This window comes from Cololabis saira, chromosome 11 (assembly GCF_033807715.1).
Source record: "Cololabis saira isolate AMF1-May2022 chromosome 11, fColSai1.1, whole genome shotgun sequence".
NCBI classification, from domain to species: domain Eukaryota; kingdom Metazoa; phylum Chordata; class Actinopteri; order Beloniformes; family Belonidae; genus Cololabis; species Cololabis saira.
In genome coordinates, this window is record NC_084597.1 from 19973727 (window position 1) to 19990092 (window position 16366).

General features: G+C 42.4%; 1 protein-coding gene across 7 annotated transcripts in view; it reads left to right on the forward strand.

Annotated features, from left to right (window-relative positions):
- The window catches only part of LOC133455086 (tenascin-like), a 61564-nt gene that overhangs the window by 40874 nt on the left and 4324 nt on the right, over positions 1 to 16366 (forward strand). For 3 of the 7 annotated variants that reach the window (XM_061733927.1, XM_061733928.1, XM_061733929.1), the window contains 15 exons: positions 84 to 356; positions 531 to 806; positions 890 to 1162; positions 3847 to 4158; positions 5977 to 6249; positions 6533 to 6655; positions 8384 to 8527; positions 8621 to 8740; positions 8825 to 8968; positions 9057 to 9187; positions 9538 to 9670; positions 10972 to 11123; positions 12165 to 12261; positions 12353 to 12514; positions 16147 to 16310. In XM_061733927.1, coding sequence (XP_061589911.1) covers positions 84 to 356; positions 531 to 806; positions 890 to 1162; positions 3847 to 4158; positions 5977 to 6249; positions 6533 to 6655; positions 8384 to 8527; positions 8621 to 8740; positions 8825 to 8968; positions 9057 to 9187; positions 9538 to 9670; positions 10972 to 11123; positions 12165 to 12261; positions 12353 to 12514; positions 16147 to 16310 — 2777 coding nt within the window. The remainder of the gene's footprint in view (positions 1 to 83; positions 357 to 530; positions 807 to 889; positions 1163 to 3846; positions 4159 to 5976; positions 6250 to 6532; positions 6656 to 8383; positions 8528 to 8620; positions 8741 to 8824; positions 8969 to 9056; positions 9188 to 9537; positions 9671 to 10971; positions 11124 to 12164; positions 12262 to 12352; positions 12515 to 16146; positions 16311 to 16366) is intronic. The other 4 variants (XM_061733930.1, XM_061733931.1, XM_061733932.1 and 1 more) reach the window with 2 other exon arrangements.

The window sequence follows — 16366 nt, forward strand, 5'->3', positions numbered from 1 at the left end:
CATAATTACTGCGTACGTTTTTTTTTTGGACATTTGCTCTGAAGAATGGCGTTGAATTTCTAATCATGGGTTTCTTTCTTCAGTGAATCAGCCAGAGGCTGGCAAACTATACGTCTCAAACTTGACGTCAGAGAGCTTTTCAGTCCTCTGGAACCACACTGAGGGACAGTTTGATGGTTTTATCCTGGAAATAATTGACTCTGAGTGGCTGATGGAGCCAAAGGAATATAACATATCCCATAATGTAAGGTCCCATGACGTCACAGGGCTCAGGCCCCGCACTGATTACATAGCCTACCTCTACGGGACATACAAAGGATCTCGAACGAGGGCTGTCAGTATTGTTGCAACAACAGGTATTTTAAACTTTTTGCATTAAATGATTGGTCTTGTACAGTTTGGTTATATATTTCAGCTTTGAGATATTCTTCATTAGCCATTTGTTCAGTAAACATGACTTGAGTTTCTACATATAAAAGACGGAGATGATGTAATAAGTGAACATATTCCATATTTTCTCTCCCCTGTAGCTGAAGAGCCTGATTTGTCCAAGTTAGTTGTTTCTAACGTTACCTCAGACAGATTCTCCCTGGCGTGGCGGACAGTGGAGAAGGAATTTGATACGTTTATAGTAGAAGTCAGGGAGTCTGCTTTGCCCTCGCGGGCGATGGGGCGCGCTTTGGCAGGAGATGTGCGCTCCACAGTAATGAGTGGCCTCAAAGCAAGCACAAACTACAACATAAAGCTTTATGCCACTGACAGTAGCGGCCAGAACACACAGCCGCTGTTTGCCGTAGCAACAACAGGTATCACATTTACATCATTTCTTTACACCCTGTGTCCTTGGGACCATGTAACTGAAAAAATGTGGTTTTTATTTTTTATTTAGAGGACCTCCCTCAGTTGGGGCCCTTAACTGCTTTCTCTGCAAGTCCACATAACCTCAGCTTATCCTGGAGCACTGTGTCGGGCCACTTTGATGGCTTTGTTATCCGGGTCAGTGACTCTGATCAGCAGCTCGATGCGCTGGAGTTCACGCTGTCCGGTGAAGTCCAGAACTTCACCATCTCCGACCTGACGGATGACACAGGCTATGATATTGAGCTGTATGGTATATCTCACGGGCGCCGCACTCCGTCTGTGTTAGCCCATTCTGTGACAGGTACTACGTATTTTACTCATCTTTTACTCATCTTTGAGGTTTCTTTATTGCTTACTTTTAAGCACCAATTTTTGTTCTTAATCAGGATAGTTTTTAAAACCTGAAAGGCACAAGGAGCAAAACTGGCATGCATCATAAGTACCTGTTGTTTAGTTAAATGGTGTTTGGGGTATGACCAGTACTCGAGTTGTAAAAAAAAAATCAGGGGGGATGGTGGATTTTATCATATGGGGACAGATAATTTGTGCTGATTACAAATAATATAATATATTACAAATAATAGCACTGACCAAAACACCTGCAGAAATACTGCAGGAATGACATAGCAGCAGTTAAATGCAGCCTTCTGTAAGCTTTAAATATCCACTGGGCTTACATCAAATACATCAAAACACAAAAATAAAAAACAGTTTTCTGAATTTATCAATATGCCTCTGTCCTTCACAGGATAAGTAAAATGGATCACTGCAAAAACTCAAAATCTTAAGAAGAATATTTGTCTTATTTCTAGTTAAAATGTCTCATTTTAGTAAAAAAAATCTCATTACACTTAAAACAAGACTCATCACTGGAAAAAACAACAATTTTCACCTGTTTCAAGTAGATTTTCACTTGAAATAAGTAGAAAAATCTGCCAGTGGAACAAGATTTTTTTGCTTGTAATAAGAAGATAAATCTTGTCCCACTGGCAGATTTTCCTACTTATTTCAAGTGAAAATTTACTTGAAACAGATGAAAATTGTCAAATAAGTTATTTTTCTGGTGATGACTCTAAATGTTGAAATAGCAGTAAAACCACATTCATTGATGAAACGACAGGGATGGAAAGGGGGGATGGCAGTTTCACAGGGGGGATGATTTTGACCGTTTTTTATTTAAGGGGGGGATGCCATCCCCCCTCGTCCCCCCTCAACTCGAGTACTGGGTATGACACTGCTCAAGCTCAAATGGTTCTGGTGCATCCTGAACATAAACTTGTTGGACGGAGCGCCCTTTAAAAGCGCGCAGGGTTTCATGAAATTTCAACCACAAGGGTCTGAAAACCTATCAGGCCACATGCGGTTAACCGCTGGAGTGCACGTTCTCAGTTGTTACAGAACACTAGGTGCCTTTTGGGGAACTTTTAAAAATATAGCTGCTTAACAGCTAATCTGATTTTCAGAGGCCAGTGTTAACAAATTAGATTGACCAATGATGTTTCAGCTCTGTCAGTTCTCGTCTCAGCCCCGGAGCTTCACAGCCCCGCCAGTCCTCGTTTCAGTCCTCCTTTCTCAAGTTGCTTTGGTAGCCACATCAGCTGTCCTGTGGCTGCTGGGGTTAGGTGGGTGTGTTCCAACCAGTTTCTCAGTTTGTTCTGCTCATTTTTGGATAAACCACGGGTTAGGCAAAGTCTTTCAAAAATATATTTTTTAAAAACCTTAGTCAGCAAACTTCGAGTGTGACGAAGGATAACGTTCTCAGACTAATTCTTAGACGACTTCTCTGTCTGGTGGCCGTCAGAAAATGTATAAAGCGTTTCCACACTGGCTCAGTATTCAGACCCAGAATGTGGACTTGATTTATGGTGCTTTTAAATCCCAAGCTATATTCACTCATCCCACCTTCATACTGGGGTAATGTGAAGTTCATTGTCTAGCCCAAAGACACTTGGACGCAGGCACTGCAGCGGCCAGGAATCGTCAGTGACCCTCCGGTTGACAGACGACTTCTCTGCCTCAGGACCAGCAGCTGTCTCTTTTGTACAAAATCTTTGCTCCATTTGGGAAAGTAAAATGGCTCAGAGGGCCTCAGTGTACGACGGAGTATTAGGGCCAAACAAAAAAACAAAAAAGGAAATTACGAGAATAAAGTCATAATGTAATGAGAATAAAGTCGTAAAATTACGAGAATAAAGTCATAATATTACGAGAATAAAGTCTAAATATATTATAAATATATAAATATAACTTCACAAGATGCTCAATATTCCTCATTTTAACACAGGGAGAAGAAGCTCTTCCTGTTAGAGTTCTCATAAATTATATTCTCATAATATTACGACTTTATTCTCGCAACATTACGACTTTATTCTCGTAATGTTACGACTTTATTCTCGTAATTTTACGACTTTATTCTCGTAATATTACGACTTTATTCTCGTAATGTTACGACTTTATTCTCGTAATATTATGACTTTATTCTCGCAACATTACGACTTTATTCTCGTAATGTTACGACTTTATTCTCATAATATTACGACTTTATTCTATTACGACTTTATTCTCGCAACATTACGACTTTATTCTCGTAATTTTACGACTTTATTCTCATTATATTATGACTTTATTCTCGTAATTTCCAATTTTTTCTGTCTTAGTTTGACCCTAATACTCCGTCGTATCAGTGAGAGTGGTCGCTTGTGTGAATATTTTATTCTTTGAACATGCAATGTAACGGTGTCTATTGTCTCTAGTAAAATTTATTTTGATCTTGAGACTCAAAATATTGCTTGTAGCATCTCAGAGAGCATTTATGATGCATGCCACATCTGCCCCTCGTGTGTTTTGGCCTTTAAATACTTAAAATATTTCACTTAGTGAAATTAGTAACTCTACATTTGCTTTTGCAACCAGTGCACACATTAACCTCCTAATGGACTCTTATTCCCCTCCAACCAAACCCACCCCTCCCTCCCTCCCTCCCAGCTCCTCTGCCTAAAGTAGAAAACATGAACATTTCCAACGTAACTCCCTACGGTTTCCGAGTGTCGTGGGCGGTGAGGCGGCAGCAGGTGGAGCAGGAAGAAATAGCCCCCTCTAGTGGCGGCTTCAGCCACTTTCACTTAGTGGTGACAGACTCGGGCTGGCTGCTGGAGCCTCAGGAGTTCACTGTGCCGGGAAACCAAAGCCACCTGGACATCTGGGGCCTCATCACCGGCATAGGCTATGAGGTCAGGCTGACCGGGGTGTCAGAGTCGGGGCTTCTCTCTCGGCCTCTGACTACAGTGGCTGTGACAGGTACCACTCGCAGTGCACTGCAAGGCCCCTCGTCTTACTAAACCATCCAGTTTCTTATTTTGCTGCAGCTGCTGTATGTCTACATGTGTAATTGTTAAACTTCACACAGGTACCAAGTTTCACTGTCACAACCTGGCACAGTTCCTTGATTTGAACCTTTCGTGCTGGTGGACTTAAATGCCATGTTTTGGTGGTGAAGCTTTGGCAGATCATTCTTATTCTCTGGTTTAAACCCCCTTTTTTCTTGTTTTTTAAAATATTTTCCAGAATGATCTCGCCTTGATTAAAACCTTTTTTACTTGTTATGCAGCTGCGTCAACAAGAAGAGACGTGGAGCTCCTGTCCGTTTCTCCTTTCCTCCAAAATATGAACAAGCAGATTTGTTTGTTTTCATATTTTACAGTGTGTTTTCCTTCACATTCTGAATTGGTCGTGTACAGATATCGGTGGACTAACTCCGCCACGGTGCTGTGGACTCTCGCTGTAGTTGTGGCTAAAGCCACCGAAGGAAATCAAACATTCATTTGTAGGAAAACACTGACGAATCAACTTACATTTTGAGCATGAAATGTCTGTTGATTTTAAAGTTAAGTCCCGAAGTATTTGGACGATGATAGATCTTTGTAATTTTGCCTTTTTATACCATCACGATGGGTTTGAAATGAAAAGAATTAAAACTCAATTGACGTTCAGCTTTGAGAGGTTTAGGAGGGTTCACACCACAATTTTTAGAGGCTCAGAAGTGTTTGGACAAAGTGACACAACTGTAAACAAGACATTATTTTTTAATCTTGAATGAAAATCCTTAACTGTTGAAATGAGCCTGAAGTTTGGAGTTAGTCAACCAGAACTTCTCCGCAGTCTCCTTCTGTCAGCAGTGGCATCATAAATTAAAACTAGCCAGCGATTGTGATTTCATGGGAGGTCGTTTAGATGTCAAATCAGTTTGCACTGATATAATCTTAATCTGCTAATTTGAGCACACTCGGGTTGTTACTATCCTCAATAGAAGATCTTTTAACTGCTTGCTATACTTTATTTTTCCTGCCCTTTTCCTCTTTTCTTCCCAACAATGACGTCCGTTCATCTTGGACGTTACGGTAGCTCAAGTCCGGTGGTTGGTCCCACTCAGAAATGTCCCCCGTTCGATTCCCGGCCTTGTGAGGCTCTCCCTGTTGCACCATGAAACATGTGCCAAATCTGTGGCTCGATCAAGAGAGCTGAAACTGGATAACCTGTGTACGTCGTATCAGCTCCAGACCATTTAACTTGTAGTAGGAGGGAAGCGGACCACGCCTGGGCACTTAACTTGTTTTCGGTTGTCCAAATGCTTTTGAGCTCCTGAAAGTGGTAAATCTCATACGATTGTGAAACCTCCAAAAGCTGAAAGTCCACAGTTTGATCACATCTTCATTGCTGTTTATCCGTGTATAAAGACAACATCTTCAACTTTATTTTCCAAATACTTGTGGACCTAACTGAACTTTCTAATTTCATTTGTTTCGAGGCCATCCTCGAGCACGCATGGGGCGTTCGTTTCATCGGTTCAACTTACTGACATGAATAAACACTTGTACTCGTCCTGTAGTTCTTGGATGCCTCTGTAGTCCGTCCGCTCTGTTGTACACTAACGGATGCCTGAGCATGGCAGAGGGAAGACAGTGGACAACAAGGCTTTCAGGCTGGAATACGATCCTGTCTTCAACTCCACAACCTTCTTGCCTGCGCGCCGACCTCTTCTAAACTGACACCAGTTGTTGAGCTTTGCTGGGACAGCGTCACATCTACTGCTTCGTTAATGTCTCCCTGTCTAACCAGAGGCCGAGCCCGAGGTGGAGCATCTCTTCGTTTCGGATATCACAGCCGACAGTTTCCGTTTATCGTGGGCGGCGGACGAAGACCTGTTTGACAGATTTGTGATCAAAATAAGGGACGGCAAAAGATTATCTCATCCTCAAGAGTACAACACCCGTGGCGACGAGCGAACCAAGGTGGTAACGGGGCTCAAGGGTGGCACTGAGTATGAAATCGAGCTTTACGGTGTCACACTGGACCACCGTTCCCAACCTATTACAGGGGTTGCTCAGACAGGTATATGAAAAGAATTTGCAAAAAAAGTGAGGTTTTATACTAACCACTGACCTTTCTGATGGTTTAGTGAGATGCGCTGAGTCCAGAATCCCACTAATCATCTTTATTCCTCTGGTTTAGGCTCAGCTCTCTCTAAAGGAAACTGCTCTGGTGCAACATACTGTGAATTTGGATTCCCTGAACTGAAAGCTCTCTGTTTCTCTCGGTGTCATAAGACACATTTTATTCACCTCAATTCACCTTTTCCCCTCATCTTCCTGCCTCTGTGTCTGCACCCTGCCAGGCCTGAGCTCTCCAAGAGGACTTCACTTCTCTGAAGTGACTCCATCTACAGCTGTGGTTCACTGGTCCATGCCACGCTCCCCGGTTGATAACTACCGTATCACCTATGTGCCATTTGAAGGAGGTAATGTGTTTTTTTGTTTCTTATTCTGGCAGAGTTGGAATGGATCACCATGTGTTTGTGTGCAGATGCTAATATCCACCTGTCAATGGATGCATAGTTGTAGCTTTGGCTACTCTCTGTCTCTTCATCAGCCAAGCCGGTAGACAGGCGGAGTAGATGGCGCAATTGTAAGCATACCTCTTTCCTGCAACTTCTGAAACTTTGCAACGTCTGCCATGATGAGTTGAAAGGACAAAAGGAGGATATGTTGAGGATGTGAGAAAGAAAGAGAGGACATCAGGGAACTTTTCCGAGCCCCAAAACCTCCCCAAGGGTTTCAGTTGGGATTGCAGGGCTTGTTTTTGTAAAGGAGCGTCTCTACACCCTGGATAGGGACTTGTTGGCTGCGAGTTTTCATCTATGAGAGAGTTTACGAGTTTTACCCTCATCACTTTGTCAGCACATTCATTGCCTGCCTACATAGACAAAACCCAGCAACCTCCTTGCCTCTGTTCCCGCTACACTTTTCAAACGTATGAGTTTATTTAGTTCCATCTTATTTGTTTTACATTAATCTGTTCAGAAGGTATAGGATTGTCAAGTTGTTTGGTGTTTTGTTTGATTTTGCCCTCAGTTTCTACTCCAACTTGAAAGAGTTTGGTCAATGCAAGGAACTCCAGTCTGTTTCCCCTTTTTGTTTTTTATTGAAATTCTTTTTTGAGTGGTGATGAAGGGGTTTCTTGGTTGTAGTAGCAGAGGTAGTGGTAATGGTTAGGTACAGTAGGGTAACAGTAGTAGTAGTAGTAGTAGTAGTAGTAGTAGGTTGAAAACCTTGAACACAAGAGCAGAAAATATACAAAGAAACACATCGTTCCAAGTTTAATTAGTAAATAAAATTACTGATTAATTAAATTACACATGAAATGTAAAGCAAAAGTAGAGATACCTTTGTATCGGTTAATTCATTCCATAAACTACTTTAGGTTAAAGTTTAAATGTCAAATTATGCAGCCAAATCAAGTGTACGTATATTGTAATAACCATTAAACATATGCAGCACAAACTTAAAATGAATCTACCAATCTTAACTGAAACATTCAAGCCAAACAATCAGGAATCAAGTTTCCAAAGTTAATAATAATTTAATTTCCAAATAATTGCCACTAAATTGATCCACTAGATCAAAATACCAACAAAAACAGCATTAGCTCTTCAAACTGAATATTTTAACCAAACTATAAAGTAAAAAAGGTTAAACATTAACTTAAATAATCAACAAGTAACCAAACAAAACCTGAACACACATTGTCCTTTCTCCATTCCATCAACAAGGTAAGTATTTTCAAAGTATCCTACCAGTTGCGTGTTGACCTTTTAACTGAGGGTTTTTTTTTTTTCTTTTATTGTGCAGGTTATTTGGTTCCTTCTCTTAAAGTTCTTATTGCTTAGTTTTCAGCACCAAACTTTTCTGGCTTTGTCTTCTGCTCCACATGTTGCTCTGAAGGCAATGTTGTCTTTAGAAAGTTGGTTTGACCTGACAGGAAGTTGGGTACTGTGGTGCTCACTGAATGTTGGTCTGCCCCCTGCAGGCCTGGATGAAGATGTGGCTGTTGTGTTGAATATGAATTGAGATGTGGATGCTCTTTGCTGTTCAGGCAGTTGGCGTGACAAGGATGAAAGTTGAAATGCAGACGTATAAGTTAATCAGCTAATGCTTTTCTTTCTGTACATTTTGTTTTTCCTTCGCAGGAAACCCGCTGGTCGTGACTGCAGATGGCAGCGTTACTGAGACTCTGCTGATCAATATGATTCCTGGAAAGACCTACCAAGTGACCGTGAGTTCCCTGAAGGGTCTGGAGGAGAGTGAGCCCAGCACTGACGCCGTCACCACAGGTTGGATTTCCCCTGCTCCTCCACAATTATGATGCAATACTGGAAAAAAATCGATGATAATTAATTTGAACCTTTTCTGTGTGTGTCCTGAAGCTTTGGACAGCCCGCAGGGTGTAACTGCGGTCAATGTGACTGACACTTCAGCTCTGTTGCTGTGGCAACCATCTGTAGCAACCGTTGACGGCTATGTTATCACCTTCAGGGCTGAATCAAGTACGTTTTCCCCTAAAATTCAGAAGGACAGCCTCATCGATCGATCCGCGTCGGATGATTTGTACGATTTGTTTCCTGCCTCAGTGTCCCCGGTGGTGGAGGTTGTTTCTGGGAACACGGTGGAGTTTGAGATGAACTCTCTGGTTCCAGCAACCCACTACATGGTTGGAGTTCATGGTGTGAGAGAAACTCTGAAGAGTGCCGCTGCTGTTACTGAGTTCACCACAGGTGGGTGCAGATACATTTGTATCCAGCTACATCATCTGTCCTGAGTGATGACTGACGTGTGATGCTGTACATGTGTGTGCACGTGTAGGCGTGGACCCTCCTCGTGACTTGAAGGCTATTAACGTTCAAACTGAAAGTGCAACTCTGACCTGGAAACCACCTCACGCAGCTGTCACTGGATACACTCTCAGCTTCTCGTCTGCTGACGGTAAAATCAGGGTACGTGCAGGTCAAGATGGTTTTTGCTTGTTTCAACTCAAACAAAGGGGGGCATCTACAACATGCAGGACAGCAGGAGGTGTTTGAGACTTATCAAAGTGGGAGAAGATCCAAAGGACGGGCTGGAGAGACTCAGCTGAGACCTGATTGCACCTGTAACTTGAACCCAGATAGACAGACGTTGAAGGATGGATGGATATTCACATACATTAAAAAATAAAAAAGGACTCAGAATCCACTTAAAACTTGAGTGTCAAGAGTTTCAAAGATTGCTTATGATGCACGTGTTTCTCCAGTACAGCTTAGCACTGTGTGAATGCTTTGCCTTCTGTGCATCTGTGTGGGTCCAGGAGGTGATGCTCAGCCCGACAGCCTCTTCTTACAGCATGTCCCAGCTGACCGGCTCAACAGAGTACGAGGTCCGACTGCAGGCCGCTGCTGGAGCCCAGAGGAGTCGCTACATAACCACCGTCTTCTCCACCAGTAAGGCTCTTTTTTATGTTGCTTTTATTCTTTCTTTAGGAGGGTTGGTGGCACGACAGTCCAGGTGCCATTCTCACGCGGTTCAGTTCATCTGGAACTGTTCTGTAATGGATCACCTGGACTTGTTTTTCCACTTTTTTGAGCTGCTCAGATGGAAAGACTTTCACTCTTCTCATCTTTTCCAGGAGCCATTTTAGAGAGAGAGAGAGAGAGAGAGAGAGAGAGAGAGAGAGAGAGAGAGAGAGAGAGAGAGAGAGAGAGAGAGAGAGAGAGAGAGAGAGAGAGAGAGAGAGAGACTTGTGGTGTATTTCTCTCTGCACGGCAGTGACAATGAATGAATGAATGAATGAATGAATGAATTGTTTATTTCGGTTATTACATTATTTTCAATTCAAACTGTGTGTGTGTGTGTGTGTGTGTGTGTGTAAATGACAAAACACTTTCATACAAGTTTACACTCATCAGTTTCACACAAAAAATAATAATAAACTCTGTAACCGAAAAAGGAATAGGCTGAAGCCAAAGCTTGCCTACCCTGTACTGAACAACCCAGATTATCTGCAATATGAAAAGAAACAAAAAGAGAAATTTCCCTTTAAATTGTTCTGCTTAACCAAATTATACTCCAATCATTTAGCATTGTAATCCTTAATTATTTTACTTTTCAATATTTTTTTAAAATTCAAAAGAGATTTACACAGTTTCACTTCATCACTAAGTTGATTCCATAATTTGACTCCCAAAAATGAAACACATATATATTTAACATTAGTCCTCACACGACATCTTTCAAAGACCCACAGCCTTCTTAAATCATAATTTGTTTCTCTTAATTTAAAGAAATGCTGAAAACAAGCAGGAAGGCTATTATTCTTAACTCGAAACAAAATTTCTAATGTTTTTAAATATACAATATCCATGAATTTTGTAAGTAGTGTCACGATAAGAAACTTTATTTATTATTCTTACAGCTCTTTTCTGGAGTTTAACTATAGGGTCTATATAAGTTCTATACGTATTCCCCCAAACCTCCACACAATATGACATGTATGGCATGATAACAGAGAAATACAGTATGTGCAGATATTTTTTATCCAACAGATCCCTTGTTTTGTAAATTATACCAATAGATTTAGACAATTTCTGCTTAATATAATCTATATGTGGCTTCCAACAAAGTTTATGATCTATAATTACTCCCAAAAATTTAGTTTCATATACTCTTTCAGATGAAGCACCTGTCCTCTGACACCTCGAAGACGACGTGTTTGTAATTTGTGTAATTTGTGTTTTTTCCCCAGTTGGACAGTTGTACAGGCGTCCTCGGGACTGTGCTCAGCTTCTACTGAACGGAGAGACGACCTCGGGTCTGTACACCATCTATATCGGAGGGGAGGACAGCCAGCCCATCCAGGTTTACTGCGACATGACCACAGATGGCGGGGGATGGATGGTGAGGAGACAGTTTCACAACACAGCTCACTCTGAATTGAATATGACCGTGACTATTAATGCAGTGCCTGTTTTTGTGACTGAGGATCAGAGGTGGACAGAGTACTCGACCCCAGTACTTGAGTAAGAGTACAAATACTACTGGTCAAAATTTACTCCGTTACAAGTAAAAGTAGCTCAGTCAAAATATTACTCGAATAAGAGTAGAAAAGTACTTGCTTTTAAAGGTACTTAAGTATCCAAAAGTAAATGTGTTTAAATTTACTTTAAGTAAAAGTAAGAGTAAGAGTAAATTTCTTATTTTCCACATCAGTAAATAACTATATTTTTTCTAAATTAATTTAAGGATCTTTTAACTCTTGTTTCTGAGAATTAACTCTTTGAAACCAGCTGCACTGATGTGCTGCTTTTAGAACCACAATGTTATATAAAACCTGCAGAACCACCAAAAACAAATCAAATGAATGGGATCATAAGAGGACAGCAGATGATGCAGAGTTTATTAACAATCATGAACTGAAACCAAATGAACCTGCACCATCCAACTAAGTCTGGATCCCCCTCAAAGACCACTGCTTTACAAAAAACGACATGTCTGCTTTCAAGACAAACGCAGGCTACTTTGGCGGTATCGTTTTGAGGACGCTTGATGTATTTCCGCTTTACGTACATCCCAGTGGAGAGCGTGCACTGTGATAGGTCTCCTCCTTTGACAAAAACAGCTTGTGTCCAATAGGATTTTAGGAAGAAAAAAGAGCAGACCTGAAAGTAACGAGTACTTTTCAGCCTTCCTAGAAATTTACTCGAGTAAAAGTAAAAATATTTGTCTTGGAAATGTATTCAAGTAAGAGTAATAAGTACCAAAGAAATCTAATACTCAAGTAAAGTACAAATCCTCTGGATATGTACTTAAGTACAGTACTCAAGTAAATTTACTCCGTTACTGTCCACCACTGCTGAGGATAAACGGCACCGCTGAGGCCTCAACTGCTCTGACTGTTGTGAGACTGTTTTAAAGCTCATGAGAATCTGCACTCGTCAGGTTTTCCTCAGACGCCAGAACGGAAATGTGGAATTCTTCAGGAACTGGAAGAACTACACTGCTGGATTCGGTAACATGAACGATGAGTTCTGGCTGGGTAAGAGTGCGCCATTTCTGCAGCGGCATTATTTATTCTCTACGTCAATCAAAACTGCTCCAGACTCTCACACTTTAAACTTGTCCGACAGGACTGTCCAACCTCCATAAAATCACGTCTCTGGGACATTATGAGCTGCGAGTGGACTTGACAGACCAAGGGGAAGCAGCCTACGCTCAGTACGACAAGTTCACAGTTGGAGAGCCACGGTCGCGGTATAAGCTGCACATAGGAGCGTACAGCGGGACTGCAGGTGGGTTTTACTTCACTGGATGGTTCGTAGAAAAGGGACTAAAAGACTTGAAATGTCAGAAAAGGGAACTTAAAGTTACTTTTTCATTTAAATCTGAAATCTGATCATTTGAGTCTGAAACAAATCCAGAAGTTTAAATCTGTGTTTTTGCTTTAAGGTGCGTTTTATACAGGATATCCAGAGGCAGTTACATCTCATTTGTTTTTCTTCCACCATGCTGAGGTTGTCACACAGCCATTTCAGCCTCAAGTATAGACTGGACAGCGTTTTAAATGATGACTTTTAGAGATGCTGCTACAGGTGGATTTTGTTACTGATGTGCAGGTGCAGGCTTGATAAATCTTGGAAAAAGTCGTCCAAGTCTAATTTTTCAGCTCGCTGTGGAGTTTTCCTAAAGGTTTCAGTTCAGACTCCTCTGATATTGGCTGGTTAACCCGTCGGAAAAATGAAAACGGTTGCAGATTGTTGCTTTGGGGCACGTCCTCCTTAACAACAGAGACATATGGCCGTTAGTTGAAAACCTCCCAAGAGCTTCATGCCTTTGCTGCTGCACCTGAGAAAGAGTGCATGAACTCTATGCAGTTGACTACTTTTCCTCTGGCATACTTTCCTCTTGACATCAAATATTATCTGATCTTAATGTAAACCACAGCTTAAAATAATGACACTCAGTTATAGTTTTTCATGTTATATCAAACATGTTCAACAGACACCCACAGTGCTGGAGGAACAGCTCATTGCACATGTGGAGTCCAATTCAATTCAATTCAATTTCATTTTATTATCCCGCGGAGGGGAAATTTGCTTCACAGGGGGGAATAAAACCAAGAAACATAGAACATAAAAGGCACAAAAACACAGAGCACAAAAACACAGCTAGGACACAGCACACAAAGTACACACAAATACCCTGGGAGGGACTGAGGATGTAGTGTGGAGAGTGGGCAGTGAAGTTCACAGCTGTTCATTTTTTGAGTTGTAAATTAAGTTGGGAGATGAGAATTTTTAAGTCTGTTTGATTTGGTCCTGGGCAATCTGAATCTCCTGCCAAAGGGTAAGAGTTCAAATTGGGCATGGAGAGGATGGTCAGGACACTGTAGGATGTCCTGAGCCTTGGATGTTACCCTCCTGCCAAAGACAGTAGGCAAATCAGGGAGGGCAACACCAATGATTTTGCTGGCAACTTTAACTATGTGTTCCAGCCTCTTTTTATCTCCTAGTGAGAGGCTACCAAACCAGGAGATAATGGCAAACGTCAGGACAGACTCAATCACAGAGTGGTAGAATATAGTCATTAATTTGTTGCACACTCCGAACCGGTTAAGCATCCGGAGAAAGTGCAAGCGCTGTTGTGATTTCTTGTACACAGCATCTGTGTTCTCATTAAAAGACAACTTGTTGTCGATGACCACACCCAAGTACTTAAAAGTTGTGACTCGCTCCACACTCTCCCCCTTAATTACAGTTAAGGGTTGAGGGTTTGGGTTCCTCCTAAAATCAATGCACATGTCCTTGGTCTTTGTCACATTTAAGTTTAAAAAGGAATCATCACACCAGTGGATAAAATCGTCCACCACTGGTCCAGGAACTGTGCCCTCCCCCTGCAGCAGACTCACTATGACTGTGTCATCCGCAAATTTAGGGACATGTCTGTTCAGGTGGGAGCTTCTGCAGTCATTGGTGTACAGGATGTATAAAATAGGTGAGAGGACACAGCCTTGTGGAGAACCAGTGGAGGAGAGGAGGACGTCGGACAGAGCACCATTCACTCTGACACACTGTTGTCTGTTTGTTAAAAAATCTAAAATCCAGCCAACGATACTGGGGCACAGATTAAAATTTGATAGCAATTTGGAGGCTAAAATGTGGGGCTGGAGTCCAGTTGATGGGGTGGCTTTGGAAGAGATATTTTTGAGCCACTTTGATTTCAAACATTTTTGTATTCATAAAAACTATATTACAGTAAGGTGGCGGTTCAAGGAGGGGAACCCTCGACCGGAAAAGGGTGGCGTGCCTTCTCCGGGTGGGTGGAGAAGTCCTGCCTCAGGTGGAGGAGTTCAAGTATCTCGGGATCTTGTTCACGAGTGAGGGAACAATGGAGCGTGAGATTGACAGGCGGATCGGTGCAGCGTCCGCAGTTATGCGGTCGATGTACTGGACCGTCGTGGTGAAGAGGGAGCTGAGTCGAAAGGCGAAGCTCTCGATTTACCGGTCAATCTACGCACCTACCCTCACCTATGGTCATGAACTTTGGGTAGTGACCGAAAGGACAAGATCGCGGATACAAGCGGCCGAGATGAGTTTCCTCCGCAGGGTGGCTGGACGCTCACTTAGAGATAGGGTGAGGAGTTCGGTCACCCGGGAGGAGCTCGGAGTCGAGCCGCTGCTCCTCCACATTGAGAGGAGTCAGCTGAGGTGGCTTGGGCATCTGTACCGGATCCTCCTGGACGCCTCCCTAGGGAGGTGTTCCAGGCATGTCCCACCGGGAGGAGACCCCGGGGAAGACCCAGGACACGCTGGAGAGACTATGTCTCTCGGCTGGCCTGGGAACGCCTCGGACTCCCCCCGGAGGAGCTGGAGGAGGTGTCTGGGGTGAGGGAAGTCTGGGCATCCCTGCTGAGGCTGCTGCCCCCGCGACCCAGGAACGGATGAAGCGGGAGAAGATGAGTGAGTGAGTGAGTGAAAAACTATATTGTGATCGTGTCTTGCAAATAAGGAGATCTGTGAAGAGGAATGGTCAAGAGTAGTTGATCCGCTGGAAGTATCAAGGATGTCTTTTTTTTTTCTAGAGGTCTCTTTGTTTCACAGCCTGCACTTTCTCATTCAATTTCAGAAATTTCCAGTGTTTTGTTTTTTTAACATCCTTCCGTCCACAGTTCGATCATCTGTTTTTGTTTGAAAGTGCTCAGGTCTGCGTCCATTAAAAACGCCAAGATATCTTACCTGGGTTTTTTTTTTAAATCTTGAGACTTCTGGACTCGAGCTGGGCAGCAACTTTTATTCTTCCTATTTTGTTACCAAATTGAAATATTTCTGTCCTGTCTTGATTTAATTGGAGGAAACTTTGTATCATTGAGCTATTCACATGCTGCAAGCACTGACAGAATGAGTCTGAAGCGCAAGAATCAAGTAAATCTGGGTGTCTTCTGCATAGCTGTGGTCCAAGGAAATCGACCCTTAAAGGACTCCACAGGGATATATTCTGTGCAATGGAAACACAAAGCTGCTGCCTTCAAGATATTTACCAAATCAACCTAGAACTGGAGCCGATAACCCTGCACATTTTTTTAATCTTTCAAGAACATTTTTGCAACAGAGTTGGACATACAATCTCTTGCTCTTGAGTATTTTGTTACTTTCTTAACATCAGGTAAATGGAGTAAATGGTGCCAGTTTAGTACTGTGGCTCATCTTAGAAATGGATGTCCAGCCATCCCTCCAAAATACAACTCCAATGTGCTCGGGAGTATTCGACACTTCAACACTCATGAAACAAACGTTGAATTATTGGAGAGGAATATTCGGTGGTATTTGCGATGCCAAAAAAATGTGACTTACCAAGATTGGATCATCATGCCAGTTATGAAGTGTGAAGGAGAGACTATTTATTTATCAATCAATCTCCTCTCCAGGCGACTCCATGATCTACCACCAGGGCCGGCCCTTCTCCACCTACGACAACGACAACGACATCGCCGTGACAAACTGCGCCTTGTCCTACAAAGGTGCCTTCTGGTACAAAAACTGTCATCGCGTCAACCTCATGGGGAAATATGGTGACAGCAGTCACAGTAAGGTATGTACACTTTTTAAAATTAGAATTGTTCCCGCTGAAACGGCTGCTTGGAGATT